Source organism: Sylvia atricapilla, chromosome Z (genome assembly GCF_009819655.1).
Source record: "Sylvia atricapilla isolate bSylAtr1 chromosome Z, bSylAtr1.pri, whole genome shotgun sequence".
NCBI lineage: Eukaryota > Metazoa > Chordata > Aves > Passeriformes > Sylviidae > Sylvia > Sylvia atricapilla.
In genome coordinates this window covers 75,597,215-75,613,377 of record NC_089174.1, presented here as the reverse complement: position 1 = coordinate 75,613,377, position 16,163 = coordinate 75,597,215, and the positions used below count along the sequence as shown (strand labels likewise).

Here is a 16,163-nt window from a genome sequence, read left to right as displayed (position 1 = left end):
GTTTGCCTTGCAAGACTTGTACACTACCAACAGATAGGTAAGGATGTCAGGACTGGTTGTCAGAAGCTACTCAGATACAGATCAGTAGTGCTATTCAGTGTGTTCCACCTACAAACACCTTCAGAGCTTTGCTTTCATGTCTAGGAATGATCAGGGGCAAGGGGTAAGAATTCGTTCTTGCATTTTTATATTAAAAGCTCTCTGAGCTCAGAAACTTGTATTGTCTGGATTTTTTTGTTTGTTTGTTTGTTTTTTTTGTTTTTTACAACTGAGAATTTATTTAGAATAATTCCTGTAGCCGGGGAGAAATAGGATATTAGGGGGGTAGAGAAGTGCCAGTCCAGGGGTTATTACGCTATGGTTAAATGCATGAAAAGAGATGGGCAGGGGCACATGTTATCTCTGTAAATGAATGTGAAACTGTTGTGTCTTTAGCTCTCATGATTTTTAAAACCTCATCTTGTGCTATTCACAAGTCGTGGTTGCTAACTTTAGGTCTGGAAGGTTGAGACCACTCATCTGTTTTACCTAGTAAGAGATTGCAATAAACCTGCTACTCAGCTGCTGGGTTCTCACATCATCTCATGTGGTCTTCAAAGCAGATTAGAAAATGGTAATATTGGTTGTCAGTTGAGAAACTGCTACCAGGAAGCTGATGTCTAATATGGGAAATAACTTCTACTGTGCCTGTCTTCTAATGTGAACAAGTTTGTTTCTGGAGATTTTGTCAGACAATTAGAATCTGGTTTAAATACTTAAAACAGTGTTTTAAAGAATTTAAAAGGTTTTAGGAATATTTAAAACATTTCCCCATTTAGAATGTAAAAATGAGTAGAATTATTTTCTTTGCTCATGCATTATTTTATTTGCCCAGAAATTCTCTTTCTTTTGGCAGGACCTAAGTGATATTTTTTTCATTTATATCCAGTATAGGAGGATATGTAGGACGAAGATGAGAGGCTGTAGCATGGAAGGACCTGACCAGTACTGAAACCATGCATATTTTATTGGATGATGAAGTGTCAAAATAAGAAAATACAAGTTCTCAGCCTAAAAATGCTTGTATCTTAGTTTCTTATTGCTCATGACTAGTAAACTGTATTGCCCCAGAGGTATTTTAGCACAATATCTAAAAGTGGAGAAGTCACTGATTTCAAAAGAACTTGTTTGTGTGACCCAGGGGTCCATTATGTGACCATGTCTGAGAGTGCATCATCTAAGAGTGCATTTCGGACTGTAACTACTCTGGAGTGAAATTAAACGTATACTGTAGTGGGTTTTTTCTGAATGTGCAGAGTGTCAAGCTGCTGAAAGTTGACCATGCTCTTGCATAGTTGCTTCATTCTTTCAGTGCAGAGGTCTAACGTATGAAGTCTTGATCAAAATTTGAAATGCTGACTTTCTCCCTGAAGAATATGGCATTCTTTTAGCTCATTGCCAGTTATGCACATGACTGGTATGTTGCTCAGGCCCAGGATGAGACAGAAATCAGAACCAATCTCTGAGAGGTCCACTTATTCTGCATCTGTGGTCTGTATGCACTGGAGGCTGAGTCTCCAGCAGTGGCACAGAGGTTTAAGAAAATTTAAGCTGACTAAAATCAGATCTTAACCCCAGTGTGGGGTACTGTACAACATATAGAATCCAAAACTTCAGGTCAAAAATTTTTGTCTGAAGAAAATTTCATTGCTCATACAGTGCACGTGTCTTTCTTCTCAGGTATGTCAATACTACAAAACAATTGTCTGGAATGTAATGACTGAAGTCTAGCAGCAGTGCCCTCTTCTGCCCCTGTAGAGCAGATGCTGTGTGAGTTTGTGTAATGCTTTTTGTACGTGTTACTTCCCTCCAGTTATCACATATAGCCGAGCTGAGAATAAAACAATGACAGCAAATTATCGTAGCATTTTCTTAGCTAGTGTGGGTTCCATTCCATAGTGGTGAAACTCTCTTGTGAATGGGTTCATCATGCCTCTTTAGCATCTAGAGGAAAATTCAGCTCTCTCTTTCTCTTGCTTCCTCTTTTTTTCTACAGGTTTACACTATTGCCAGAAGTGACAGAGGCTAGAATTTTGTTTCTACCACATAAGCCAAATTCCACAGGCTTTTTTTGCACAGTTAACTAAAAACGTCCATACAAAATCCCACCATTTTTAAAGTCCTTTGGGGCAAGTCCTAAATTTCAAGGTAGAGGAGGAAGGCCGCACATTTTTCTGTTACACATTTCTTCATGCATCCCAAACCTCTCCTTGGTCAGAACCTCTCCTTCCTATCTCTAACGTTCTCCAACACTTGGTTCAGAATACCATCTGAAAAATGGAGAAATACTGAATTACAGGATTTGTGAGGGATTTTCCAGTGACAAGGGTTCTGTTTGTGACTTTTGGGGAAGAAGAAAAACAAGGCTGAAGAAGAAGTCGAATGATGAAACAATGCAACAGCATTTGTTCCCTGCTTTCTCTTATCTAATGCCTACCTCCAAGTAAAAACCTCTTGAAGCAACACAAATAAATCCAAGCCCTTTTGAGGTGCTCATAGCATAAAAAAATGCCCAAGTCTGTTACAGAGGCAGGCAGAAACATTTTTCACAATAGGTCTATTTGTTGTTTGACAAATGCTTGTTGAAGCACTTAAAAATTGCACTGCATGTCTGAAACAGCAGTACTGCCATCATAAAATTAGGAGTGCTTTATATTATCGACAGTGCTTTATCATATTGAACTGTAACAGTTCCTGTCGTTTCTCTGAAGCATGGGTTTTCAGATGATTTTTTAAACAAATGCTTCTTATTTTGGTATGTTCTGTGAACATAGAACACGTATAGAATATTACAGAGATCATAAACAGATCCTACAGATAGTTCATAGACTATCTGTAAGAAACAGAGGTTTCCAAATAAATTGACAGCTGAAAGCAGTAGATTTTTATTGCCATTTATTTTTAAATGCCAAGTACATAAAGGGATAAAATCTTGAGGTTTCAAATGCAAGACAGTTAGAAATTAATACTTATGTCCCATAGTTGCTGCAATTTAATTTTCTGAAGCTTAACACTACACCTATAAAACCAGGAGCTTTGCTGCAGAGAAATTAAGGTTTTTAGGTGTCTGTACTTTTACCTAGCATGCCACTAACTTTCAGGGTATTTGCAGAAGCCCAGGTACGGAAGAGTGCTGTATATACTGAACATGCAGTGAGGATCCAAAGAAGGATTATGTTCTTGATCTGAAATACCAATTCATTTAGAGCTCAGTGTGAACATGCACTAGGGGGATGTTGGAATCCTCAGTCCCAAATACCTACAATGACTCCATGGCTAAGCTATTCCATGGATAAGCTATAAATGCTGTCGTAGCAGAACTACACCAACTGCCAGAACTACTGCCAAAACTCAATGCGAGAATACCTCTTTCACCAGACTAATTAAGCTGTCATTTACACAAATCACGTGGCCCAAAGCCAATCTGTTAGGCCCCCCCTATGGTTTTCCTTATCCACTCAAGGTACTGCTTTGTGAGTCGAGTGTAGACACCAGGGCCATTAGGCTTGCCACAGCTCTTTGGCTTCCCAAATGAAGTGATGCCTCTCATCACATTATTGCATCTTAAAGGTCCACCAGAGTCCCCCTAGAAAAACAGAAAATGTTGCCATTCAAATTAACAAAAGCTAAAAATTGTTGCCTTTAAATAAAATTTCACTAGTTAGATGGATAAAACAAAAATGCAGCCGTGTTATTAGGGATCATTTTTTCCTCCTTGGAAAGGAAGATTTCCAACAGCAAAACAAATGAAAAGAAATGCTTCATAGATTTCAATCTAATCTTTAAAATGTGCATAATGGGAAATGAATCTAGCTCAGTGCTAAGGAAGAATTAGTCTTTTTCAAAATGACAAAAAAACCCCTGAAAACTTTCCTCACAGAAATGTAAGAAATCTTTTAAAATGTGATAGTTCTTACACAGACTTGACTTGGTACCCAGTCAAAATTCTTTTTAGCAGCAAAACCTATTTCAAAGTCTTCTGACATCAAACAATGTTCCACTGAAGTCAGCTATTTGAGGATCAGCCCAAAAACTGTTTTGTGGACATTTTAGTATTGTAATTATTTTATTGAAGATGGAGATAGCTAACTGCCATACCTGAATACAGCTGCTATATTGAAAGGCTGTGAAGGTGAATTCACCCATCTTAAGCTTTGACTTTAAGGCTTAGAAGAGCAAGCTTTGCTAAATTCACTGATATTTCATAAAATTCTTCATTGATTTGAAGAGAGACAGAGATTGTAAATGTATCATACTGGAAAATAATATTTTATTTTTATTATACAATTTATGCAATCATAATAAATATACTTACATCACACGAGTCCTTTCCTCCTTCTTATCCCTGCACATATCATGTTCTCTGTTATGGTGGGTTGCCCATTATAATGTTTTTATCATTGCAGATTCCCTGCTGATGACAGTGACATTGACTTCCATCAGGGCAGAAGACATGCATTCCCACGATTGGTAGTTCTACCCCATCCTGCTACTGAGCAAACTGTTCCTGGTTTGAGATTGTCATCTGAGGTAGGCAAGGAAATGGGTTTCACAGCTTTATTAAGTTTTGCTTTTCCCTGAAGCTGTAGAAGATATGAAAATAGGTATTACGGGGCAGAGTCTACAGAAGTCCTTTCATATTAACCACTGGATCTTTCTCATTATGGTAATTAATGCAATCCCCATTTGAGATTCCTGAGTTCTTGTGACAGTATTATGTCATCAATGTAAAAATGAGGAAAATGAGTATTCTTTGTCTCATGAAAGCCCACTTACCTTCTGCTGATCTATTAGCTTTAAAAAACATCTTAGTTTACTTCTCTGGCTCTCAGACCATTCAGAAGACAAAATAACAGTAATTACTGATGCTGGCAAAGTTGAGGATCAGAAAAGTCAGACAATTTTAATTAGAATTGTTTTTCAGACAGAACATTAGTGCTTTTAACCAAATGTTTTATCTGCATGAATTTTGTATTTCTGTTATAGAAAAGCCAGAAGCTGAAATATCTTGATCAAGCTCCAGAATTTGTCTACTAGCCACAGCATTTACAGAAATTATTAATTCCTTAGTTACCAGTGCATTCCCAAGTCCCCAGGCTGCTGGTTTAGCAGACCAGTGCTGTATCACCCCTGAAAAAAGCCACCGGAAACTCCCTTGGCTCACCTCCCTCACAATAAGGAAAAAAATAGTTCAATGTAGGAGATTATATGCCACAAGAAGATGTATAAGTCTGTACCTGCAGCAGCATAATGTCATTTCCTTGGTTTTGGAGTCATAGCATGGATAAGGAATGCATTTTGCAATCTGAAAAGTCTGCTGTTCTTTTTCACGTTTTTTCGATGAATGGGCTCCAAGAACAACTTTGGCTTTTTCCCTGAGGAGAGGACCACATAGTTATAGGGATTCACTTCGATGTAACTCTAAATTTTTTTTGCTGGTAATGTGGTGCTATAATGTCCAGGCTGTACAGTCTCTTTCCTTGTGCCTGAAAAGTGACAGTATATAGAAATATCTAAAAGATGACCCTGTTCATAGAACACCTAAAAGAAAAAAAATTACTCGGTGAATCAAAATTCATGCTATCTTATTTTCATTTTCACAGGGGCACAGAAAGGTTTCAGGTACCTCTCTTTGTATCTATCCCTATTGTTTCCTTTGGGGACTGAATGAATGGTGGGTGCATCAGATTTGCTGTGGGTTCTTGTCTCACCAATTGTGCCTTCTGTAATCTGTGCTGAAACTTTAGGAAAATAGGTCACAGCACTGTTAGTCCAGAGATATCCTGACTATATTGAAATGTACCATTGCTTTGCTCTAATCAGATTTCAACACTGTTTTCTGAATCTGTGTGAGGCACAGCTCATTCCGCTTCTCTAGATTTTTTCTGAACTTCCTGTACTTACCAGATCCCAAATGATGGCAGAGCTGCGCCTGCTGTGGCTCTCTGACAGAGACACCAGAAATCATGCCTAGTCCTTGGTCAAACAGGCCAAGCAGGCATTACTGCTGACCACAGGTACAGCGGGTTTTGGAAAAAAACAATGCATCCTACAGCTGAATGGGAGAATATTCTTGCAGCAAATGTGTATGTTGGCTCCATTCATGTCTTACTGTGGAAAACGCAGCCCTGGGAAAGTGATGGCTTAATTCCTTCATCTATTGAGGACTGTCTGTTGACTGAGCCATCATTAAATTAGTAATTAATTGTATTTTCTCTTAAAGGCAATCTCATTTGGAAATATTCTTTGCTTTATGTTATACACAGAGTTTGGGCCCAGTGTTCTCTTGTAGTAGGTCCCACATACCTCTCTGTCTGGACAAGGACAGGGGAGATGGATATTTCTATGATATTTGAAGAGTCCAGTGGCTCACAGTCTTGGTCAAGCTATTGACAGAGCCTGTGTGAGGTCTGGCTCAGCAGTAGCTTCAGTCCTCCCCACAAAAGCAAGTAGGAATGGGATGTGTAATTCAAAACTCACTTCTTGCCTTGTTGAAGGACTCAGTAGGCCAAATATCCATTTGCATCTTGATTTGGGCAAGGGAAGAAAGAATAGCTAGCAAGCCAACATACCAAGTAAGACAGAGATCTCTTAGTGTCTCCTGCCATGTTTGGAGGATTTTTGCCCCATGTTAACCACATGTTGTCTCTTTCTGTGGTGACTGCATATCTCTTACAGAATAAAAGCACAATAATTAATTTTGTTCTTAGAGTAGCAGTTCAGATTGGACACTCCTCTCATCTAGTGGCAGGTTGACAAGAAAACAGGGATAAAACTTTCCCCAAATTCACTGCTTCAGTGTCACTATTCTGTGCTTATGTCCAGCTGGAAGTTTTTAAATATCTCTTCAGAAACAGCAGAGATCAGTAACCCTGTTAAAATTTTACTCACTGTAGTGAGTAAAATTTGCTGATAGAACCTGAAAGTCACAGTAATCAGAATATGATCATGGTCGCGATAAATGGATAAAATTACCAGAGATACTCTCTCCTGTTTGGACAGAGATACCAGATACTCATTAAGGACAATCTCTGAATCAGAGTAAGAGCTTACTCTTTACAATGTGCAGCTGTTAACACCCAGTCTTCCTTGATTAAAGCTCCTCCACAAATAATTCCTCTTGATCCTTTGATTTGGGCCATGAATGGTCTTGAGTGCGGTTTTACTTCATATCCCCCAATGATATCCACACACAAACCTAAAAAAGTAAGCCACAAGACACACATCTGGGCTAACAAATTCTGTAAGAAACTCCAAGTCTCTTAGAAAACATGGCTGTTGTAATTATAAAGCATACAGACACACAAGTATGCACTTAGGTGACAATGATGGTCTTCAGGGTAGAATTTTAAAACTGCTCAGCAGTATTGCTTCATTACATGTCAGCAATACTTAATGAGATCAGTGGGGTGAGCTTGGGAAAAACCCCACCAAAGTTTTTTTGCTTTTGCATAGATTTTTTTCTTGAAGATTACTGATATGGTTAAATTCTTAGCTTTCATTGCAAGTACAACCTCAGATCCACCATATCATGAATACTGTGCATGGAAACTGGAGTATATAGTGTGAGCCACATTACATCAATCTGTTTTTCAGAAAAAGAGAAAAATCAAGCAGTTAATATTTATGGTATGACTCTGGAGAGAAAGATCAGATAATCATGTATGTTCTCTACTCAGACTCCTCCAAACAGCTTGGACTTTGGGCAGCTTTAAATAAGACTACTCATTCAGAAATTATTTTGTTTGTGTCAAAGATCAAACACATGCAGACAGTGGGGAGAAGCTAATTATAAGAATTCAAATAATAATTGTGACTACTTCCTTACATTAGTACATGTTTGCTTAACTAGAATCCTGTACATCAGCGTTTACCTTTAAAAGTATTAAATTGCATACTTACCTCCATGATTACTAGAAGAATGACAGCAACAAAGGTGTACCAGGGAGAAAAACACCCATGATTTTTGTCTGATGTTCCTCTTTATTCACTGGTTAACATACCTCTATCTACCTATCTATCTATATAGTATACATAAATGAAGAGGATGTGGGTTTTGCTTTTTCCTCTTAAGGGTGTTTGACATCTATAACCACGACAAACACAGAAACCCTCCCCAAAGATGTACCTTACAGCAGAAGTGTTAGTGAGAATTTGCGTCATCTGCTGTGGTGTGAAGGCAGGCTCTGCCCCACTTTGTGTTCTCTCTGTAGCAATCTTGCAGAGAACTGAGATATGAATATAGAGGTGGAACACAGTGAGACTCAGCTCACATAAATTTAGGCTGATTCAGTTGTCTATGGGAAGTTGTATAGTTTCATTCCAGACACCTTGGGTGGCTTCCAGGTCAGACATTGATTCAGTTCATTCCTCATTAATAAAGCATCTGTTCTCCTCAGGAAACCCTCAGGGCCAAGGAATCTGATGTTTTCTCTTTTCAGGATCTGATCCTACCTCATTAGCTTAGCACTGGCTGAGCATTCATATAGCATTGAGTGTGGTTTCATGGCCTATAGGTAAGAGCATAATGATATTTAAAGTGTCTTGAGGTATTTTAGGTCTGGTGCAGATGGCCATCAGTCATCTAAACATGCTGTGTCAGATTTGCCTGTTTGTGTGTCTGGAAAGTCCACAATATCCCAAAGTTAACTAAGTGCTGAGTTTTAGACAACGACTTGAGTCCTGACAACTCAGGCTAGTGGGGCTGGAACAGGCCTCCAGGGCAGTGGTCACAGCAGCAGCCTGACAGAGCTCAAGGTGTGTTCAGACAACGATCATGAGAGGACATAGTCTTTGGGATGTCCTGTGCAGAGCTTCCATGGTCTCTGTCCCGGGCTGTAATTTTCGATGTATTCTATCACCATCTTCTGTTAATGGCCCATCAACGCCTTGCTGCATGACCCATAGATAACTCCCTCCGGGAGCTCTCTCTCTTTAATGGGCCATCAAGGACCCCCTGTATGACTCATCATCCCATTGTGAGATGCTCCGCCCAGGGGGAGGAGCCAAGCATTCTCACCTGGATATAAGCTGGGATTTGGGACAGTAGAAGCAGCCCTCACCTACTGGATTCCCAGAGAACCAGACCTACCAGACCTGTCTACAGGATCACTGCTTCAGAAAGACCACCTCACCTGGACTGCTTCCATCACCCTGCTCAGGTTGTATTCTGACTCTGTCAGTGTCTTTTCTGTATTATTGCATTTATTTGTTTTCAAACCACAACAGTCTCCAATCCTGAGAGATCCATTCACACTGATAATTAGAATTAGAAATATGCAGTCTAAATGATTCTGTATCAATTGATGACTTTTTGTGCAAACTCCTAAATGACCTCTCTGACTATCTGCAAAATCCCTGATGGCACAGATATTAAAAATCAGATTGATATGTACATAACCAGAACAAATTTTGTACCCAAATGCTTTGTCAGAGAGTTCTCTTCATCTTGTAATTTACATCATTGAGGCTGAAAAATTGACATAAAATTTTAGGGTGTGCAATTAGTTGGCTGAGCTCCTTTAGTTATGGCAATAATTACAGTGAAATTTAGATTCTACTGGCCTTTTGCATGTAAAGGGAAACCCCAAAGCAAAGCTTCCTTCTTAAGTAAAATTCTTTTATTAGCTCCTCTGTTGCATACTCAATTGGTCTTCAAGGCGAGTGAGTTATTGTGAGCAAAACACTCCATCCTTTCTCCTATAGTGCTCACAGAGCAGAGCTACTCACTTGGCAGAAGCCACTGCCTGAGTAAAAGGATAAGGAGTATATGCCATTCTATTTCCAGCCTCTGCCTTTGGGGAAATTTCCTATGGGCTTTAGGCGCATGGGTCAGTGGATCACTTTCAGCTCTGTCCATTACTCTGCTGAGGTCTCCTGTCCCTTACATTATACTCTGTTATTTTGGCCATTTTCTTTCTGCAGTCACTGTGTTCCTTTTTCCTTAATGCTACTTTCTTTGGCGCTTGAGTGAGCATTAGATGTGATTTGAGGACACTGGTTCAGGAGACCAATTTAAATGATTTAAACTGTGCTTCTAAACTTTCAGGTTTGCTGGTGCTGAGTTCAGGCAGTCTCAGCTCAGCTGCAGAGCTGTTTTCCTGGGCTAGGAAGGAAGGGCAGAACAGTGGTGCAGAGCTGCCACACTTTCCCTGTCCTCTCCTTGGGCTGCCCCATCCCCAATTCCCACCCCAGCGTGTCTGGACACATCCCTTAGTGGTTGGGAGGCAGATTCCTATGGACTTCTTGGGGAAGAGGCAGAACATGTGCTGGGGCATACCTGTTTTATTTTCTTGTCAGGTACCAGTACCTCATGATAATAACCTGGTTGTTTTTTCTGCCCCAGCTATTCACTCAGTGTCCCTATTTCCATTTATTTGCTAAGTGATATCAGCAGAAATGTAGTAGCACAGAAATACAAGTAGATGTAGTAAACTCAGGGAGTCCTCAAAGCATTGCAGCAATCAGTATCTCTTCTATGATGTTGATAGTACTTGCGAAGAAGAATCCAGCATTAGATATTATGCCCTGGAAACACAAACCCTCTTCTGTTTGGCCCAGAGCATGACTGTTCCCTATTTTGTCTCTTTTGCTGCTTTCCAATCCAGCTATTATTGGGAGGGCAAGCAATAAAGGACAAACGAAATTATGCCTCTAGGACTCTCTTTGCAGAGATTACCTGTGGCTAATCTCCGTAATTAAAACATCCATAATTCTGGGATTAGATGGAGAATGACTTCAGGGGAACTGGAGATGGCTCTCTTAAGAGCTGAAGAATTCTAATTGTCATTTGTTTTCTTTTAAAAGAGTTTTGGAAGAGGTCTTCTGAAACATGAATTGCATTACATTGTGCTGCACTGTGTGCATGTTTTCAGACTGGATTCTAACTAATAAGATTCTGTGACATAGAAATAAACATTACAGTGCTACAATCCCATTCAACAATGAGATTGAGACTGAGAGAGCTGCCATTCTGTAATTAATTAATAAAAAGACAGCTAGTTATATGGACAAGTTATGTTTTGGATTCTTTTTAAAGATACTGAATAGGGTAGCGAGTTTTGTAACTTTTTCAAAACAAGGGCAAACTGGGTTTTTATAGTAGTTTACCAGCAAGGCATGCAAAACATGGATGCAGACATTATAGAAATGTCTTTCTCACTGTTTATCTTTTCTGTGTGATCTCAGATTAGAATTTTATTTTATTTTATTTATTTGCATTTAGCACTTTCAGGGTCTAAGGTTTTCTCTGTTGGAAAGCTGCATCACCCCCCCCCCCCCCGATTATTTTTAACAAAATAAAAATTGCTTTGTTTTACATGTGTCTGGCTGGTCTTGGCTTGTCTTTTATATCTTGTATTCATATGAGAGGATATAGAGAATATGTAGAATATGTAATTCCTTATATAGAATAAATATTTTTGACAGTCCTGAGTGGCTGTTATTAATTTTCAAATGAATATTTTCAATCTTCCAACTGAAGATGTTACCTGGTCAGTGGAATTCTGTGGAGAAAATTGCTGGATACTAATGTACTAATGTACCTTGGTTCACAGGAGTGACTTTTGTACTCTATATGCCTTGAGGTTACTCTATTTAGGAGTCCACAGTTTAGGGAAAACTTTTGATTCTACATGCCCTGATTATTCCTTCACAGTGATGTTCTATGAAGCCTTTTCAGGTGGCCCTTGCATTCATTCTCCAAATTTTTTCACCAGCTTAAAGACAACAATTTAATTCTTATAATGTTTTTATTTATTTCATTTTATTTTATGCCAAAAGAGAATTGAATACCGTGGACATCTAGGTGTTATTCAGGTTATTTGGGTTTTATTAGGAGATTCAAGAAACAGACAGGTTTTAAGAAGCTGGAAGAGAGAAATCAATCTGAAATAAAATAACACAATATTAATGATACAAAGGGAAATTTCAAGAGAGGGAGCTAATGATAAAAACTTTCAAATCCATTTTCTGTAGAGGACATTTAAATGCAAAAGAGTGCATGACTTTAATAAGTTTACAGTGCTCCTGTCACAAATAGCAGCAGCTGTGACACCTGGAAGGTCTTCTGCTCTCTTTAATTGCTGTTATCCTACAGATGCAAGGACTTCCCCTAAGAGTAAAAACTCCCAATATCCAGTTTTCCCAATTCTTCTGGATAGCACATAATATAACTGCACTTCTGTTGCACTTCAGGTGGCTGCATGGACATTGTCAGAGGACATAAAGTGTGTCTTCATTCCTGGCCTTATATGGCTGCTATCTGGAACAAGAATTTAGGTGGTTTTTTTTGTGGAGGAACTCTTGTGGAAAAACAATGGGTTTTGACAGCAATACATTGTGAGTAAGTATCTTAAAATGGGGCAATTTTAGTTCTTCATTGAAGTGAGGAGTGGTATGCAAGCCTGTGAGTGAAGAAAGGTAAGTATTGATTTTTAATAAATTATTAAAAGCTGCAATTATCTCACTAAAATGATTCTATAACTCATCATTCTGGTTTTAGCTGCTGTAAATTACTGATCTGCATGCAGAGTTACCTTTGTTAGTCAGATCCTGCCAAAGTTACAGCATAATACTGTGCTATGATAAAAGACCAAATTAATTATTTATGCATGTGAAACAGCAATGTCTTAGAGAAGGGAATATGACCCGAGTTTTTTAAACAAATCTTACCTTTGTGCCTGGGACTAAGTCATCTCAAAATACCCATGAGAGATGAAATTGAATTAGATGGGGACACTATTCCTCTAATTTTGAGTGACCTGGCTCACAAACCCAGAATGTCACTCATGACTGTAACGAGGAACCCTGTCCTTTTGGAAAGTCAAATGTGAGCAGAAATGCCTCTTCCACAGGTGGGATGCCTCAAGGTCGGCTCTGCTGTTAAACAGCTGACTCAGGGTAAGGGAGACATCTACTGTTCGCATTAGGAACTAAAATGCCCTATTTTTCTTAAAATGCTCTCTGAATTGTATTTTAGTTCTGCAATTTTTCCTTCTTACTTTGACTGCCTGAAAGGAAACCAGTTACAATTTACCTGTGCAAACCTGACCTCCTTAAACAGTGTGGGCAGGTTGGCCAGCCTTCTATGAGTTAGTCTGAAGTACAGGACACAGCTCCTTCTAACTGAACTTGACTTCCGCTATTTTCAGTTGAATCAGGTTTGGTTGTAAAGGTAGAAATATTCATTCATTCTCTGTTTTGCAAATTCACAAAAGAAAATCAAGTCTTCCTTTTTGGAATTAAGGGATGTTTTAACGGGATCTGGAGTCTCTAATTCTTCAGTCAGTATGTCACAGATGGCCAGTCAGGTTCACTTATAAAAATTCAGATTTGTTGGCTGTTCAGTGGAAAGGGCATTGTCTGTCTCTGATCCTGTGGAGAATGTGCTCTGGTCACTGAGTTGGGTTTCTAACAGCACAGTGTTTTGGGCTGACTTTAGGTGTTTGTTACACGGGCAAGCTGAACCAGTCTGATTTCCTTCTCCTAAGATGTAAGACACTGCTCACACAAACCCCACCAATGTCTGGTGCATTTGCAATGCATGTAAAACTTCCTAACTAATGGACCTCATGTGTTAATCATGTCTGAAATAATTTTTTTCTTAGGCAAAACAGCATGAATTCAGCAACATGAATCTCTGTGTGGCCGGTGAACCACCGTTAGAGTCCCAGAGATGGAGTTTTGAGAGACATATAATTCTCTCTGAGGAAGTGTGCTTTGTAGATAAAAAGAGAAATTTTTGGATTACAGCATTGCCTTTGCAGCTATTTTCACAATTATAAACGTTCATGTGTAAATAAATTAATTATGTCTTTCAGTGAGACATACATCTTGAATGAAGAAAATAGTTCTTTCATAGCTTGTGTTGGTAAATTCTTTTTTCTAGGTTGAATACATTTTCCTATTTATAGTGAGATTATGTTCTGAAAATGAAGCACAGGAAACCAGTGGTGTGTGTTCTGCAATGTTAAATTATTGGGCTGCATTAAGTTAGCAGGGCAAAATCAAGAAACACAAATATTAATGAATACATTTCTGGTCATACCTGTAGAGCTTGGAATAGAGTGGAATTTATTGGTTGCCTTAACTCTTAATGTTTATTGGCAGGAAGTGAACTCTTTGAATTTTAACATTCTCACTTTTTAAATATTTACTACTGGGATGTCCTGGTTGGGCAACACACATCCTTCTCCCTTAATGTGCTGAATTCTGTGTTTGAAAATTAAGGACAAAAAACTATTAATATTAAAGATACTCACTTTAGCAGAACATTTACCCATATGCATTCTCAGGGTAAGTGTCGAGTATTAATGTGTGTTCTGACATGCTACTGATGTCACCAAAGTTTCATTCCTTTTCAGGATTAGGTTACAAATCCAAAGGAGACCTTTCAGAGATTAATGAAAGGCATCAGTAGCAGCATTGCTTGTGCAAGCAACTCCTCTTATGAAGATGTGAGGCTCTTTCATGAAATTAATTCCCAACTCTGAAAATCTCTGGAAGTCAGTTATCAAACAATTATTTCACTAAACTATATTTGCTGTAAAGAAACATTACTTTATAGAGAAAAAAGCTCATGTCAGAACATTAAAACAAATTATTCCTGCTCTATGTTTTAATCACATTGTTGTAAAATGAAATGGTATTGTGTTACATGTCTTTTGATTATCCTCAGAGAAGTTGCTCAGTTTCTGTAGTGACTTTCTCTTCCTATATTTTCTATAAATTACAAGATAGATGAACTGGAAGACAGAGTTGTTCTTGGAGCTCATCAAGCATCCATTGCTGAAACAAGAGCAGCAAGATATTTAGGATTATGGAAGCCTTCCTCATTATCAGTTTGACAGGCCTCCTGTCATATAATGATATAATGCTCCTCAAACATTATAAGCTTCTCAGTTTTAATTACTGCTATATTTTTATGAAAAGAATTTTGCTGATGATCATTTTGGCTACTCTTTCATATTGAATTGTACATTCACATAGCTTAACAGTATCACAGAACAGCCTACTTTTTGTTGTATTAATCTAGATGAAGTTAGAGGATAATTTGCTCTGTGAGCAGGAATGATATTTCAAGCCCATTCTGTGCTCTGAAACTCCTTTTTTTATCAATTCACTGCAGCAATCCCTCAAAATCACAAAGCACATTCATCATTAATTTTTCTAAGGCAGTGCTGAAAGGATGTATGCAATGGAGTCTGGCTCACATCTCTATCCCAGAGTTATATCTTCTGCTGGACTAATTAAAAATAGAGAGGAAACTTACTGTTAATTTTCTGGGTAACGGGAAAGTATGGATATTATAGGACATAGGAGCACAGTGGCCACGAAGTGGAGAAGGCTCAGGACATTGTAGAATGAAGCATGGAAAATGTCCTTGTCAACATTATCATCTGATGCCAAAGTAGGGCAGGGCTGTAGGAATTTGAATGTACAGGGATGTGCCCCTGCCCATGGCAGGAGGGTTGGAACTAGATGATCTTTAAGGTCCCTTCCAACAGTAACATTCCATTCTATTATTCTATGCCTGGAACTTGGCTTTTAGTATTTGGATGGCATCACCAGTTTGATATGACAGTGCCGCAGTGAGGAAGGTAACTATGTCCATTTCTGTGCTGGCTGGAACACTTACAGGCATCTGTGGCTTGAGTTTCTGATCACAGCCCATCTCTGAGGGGCCCCTTCCCCCTGATGTTAGTGAGCATTCTACATCTGCTTCACTGTCAGTATAAACCAAGCTCATCTCACTGGCTTCTCCTGTGGCCATTTGCCAAAAGCACCAGGGTATCTGTGAACACAAAACCAAAATGGATCACTAGGAAGTACTATTTCTAGAGCTTGCAGAATGATATGGGTGCCCTAACATCCTTTGAATTTGACACAGGGATAGTACTTGAGCTTACCTCCCATCTCTACACTTCTGCAATAATGGAGTATTAAATGGATTTCCAGCAGCACTGGCAACAATAAGTGCAAAGATTTTTTTAAAATAAATTTTTGATGTGTTTGAGTGCATTTTTTGAAAGCTATAAAGCCAGAATCATTTAGCTGAGAACCATATAGCACCCTGTGAGATGGATCATGGTGCAGTGATCATAAGACTGGAAAGGTCTGTTCAG

General features: G+C 38.8%; 1 protein-coding gene across 1 annotated transcript; it reads right to left on the bottom strand.

The window, feature by feature from the left end:
- Window positions 1–2,900: 2,900 nt before the first annotated feature.
- Window positions 2,901–7,438, bottom strand: LOC136373708 (granzyme A-like). Its single transcript, XM_066338667.1, is given in 9 exon segments — window positions 2,901–3,625; window positions 4,355–4,376; window positions 4,378–4,435; window positions 4,438–4,449; window positions 4,452–4,496; window positions 4,499–4,622; window positions 5,277–5,296; window positions 5,299–5,414; window positions 7,093–7,438. Coding segments are annotated over 9 exon segments (729 nt in total). The 5' UTR covers window positions 7,266–7,438; the 3' UTR covers window positions 2,901–3,466.
- Between the last annotated feature and the right edge of the window lie 8,725 nt (window positions 7,439–16,163).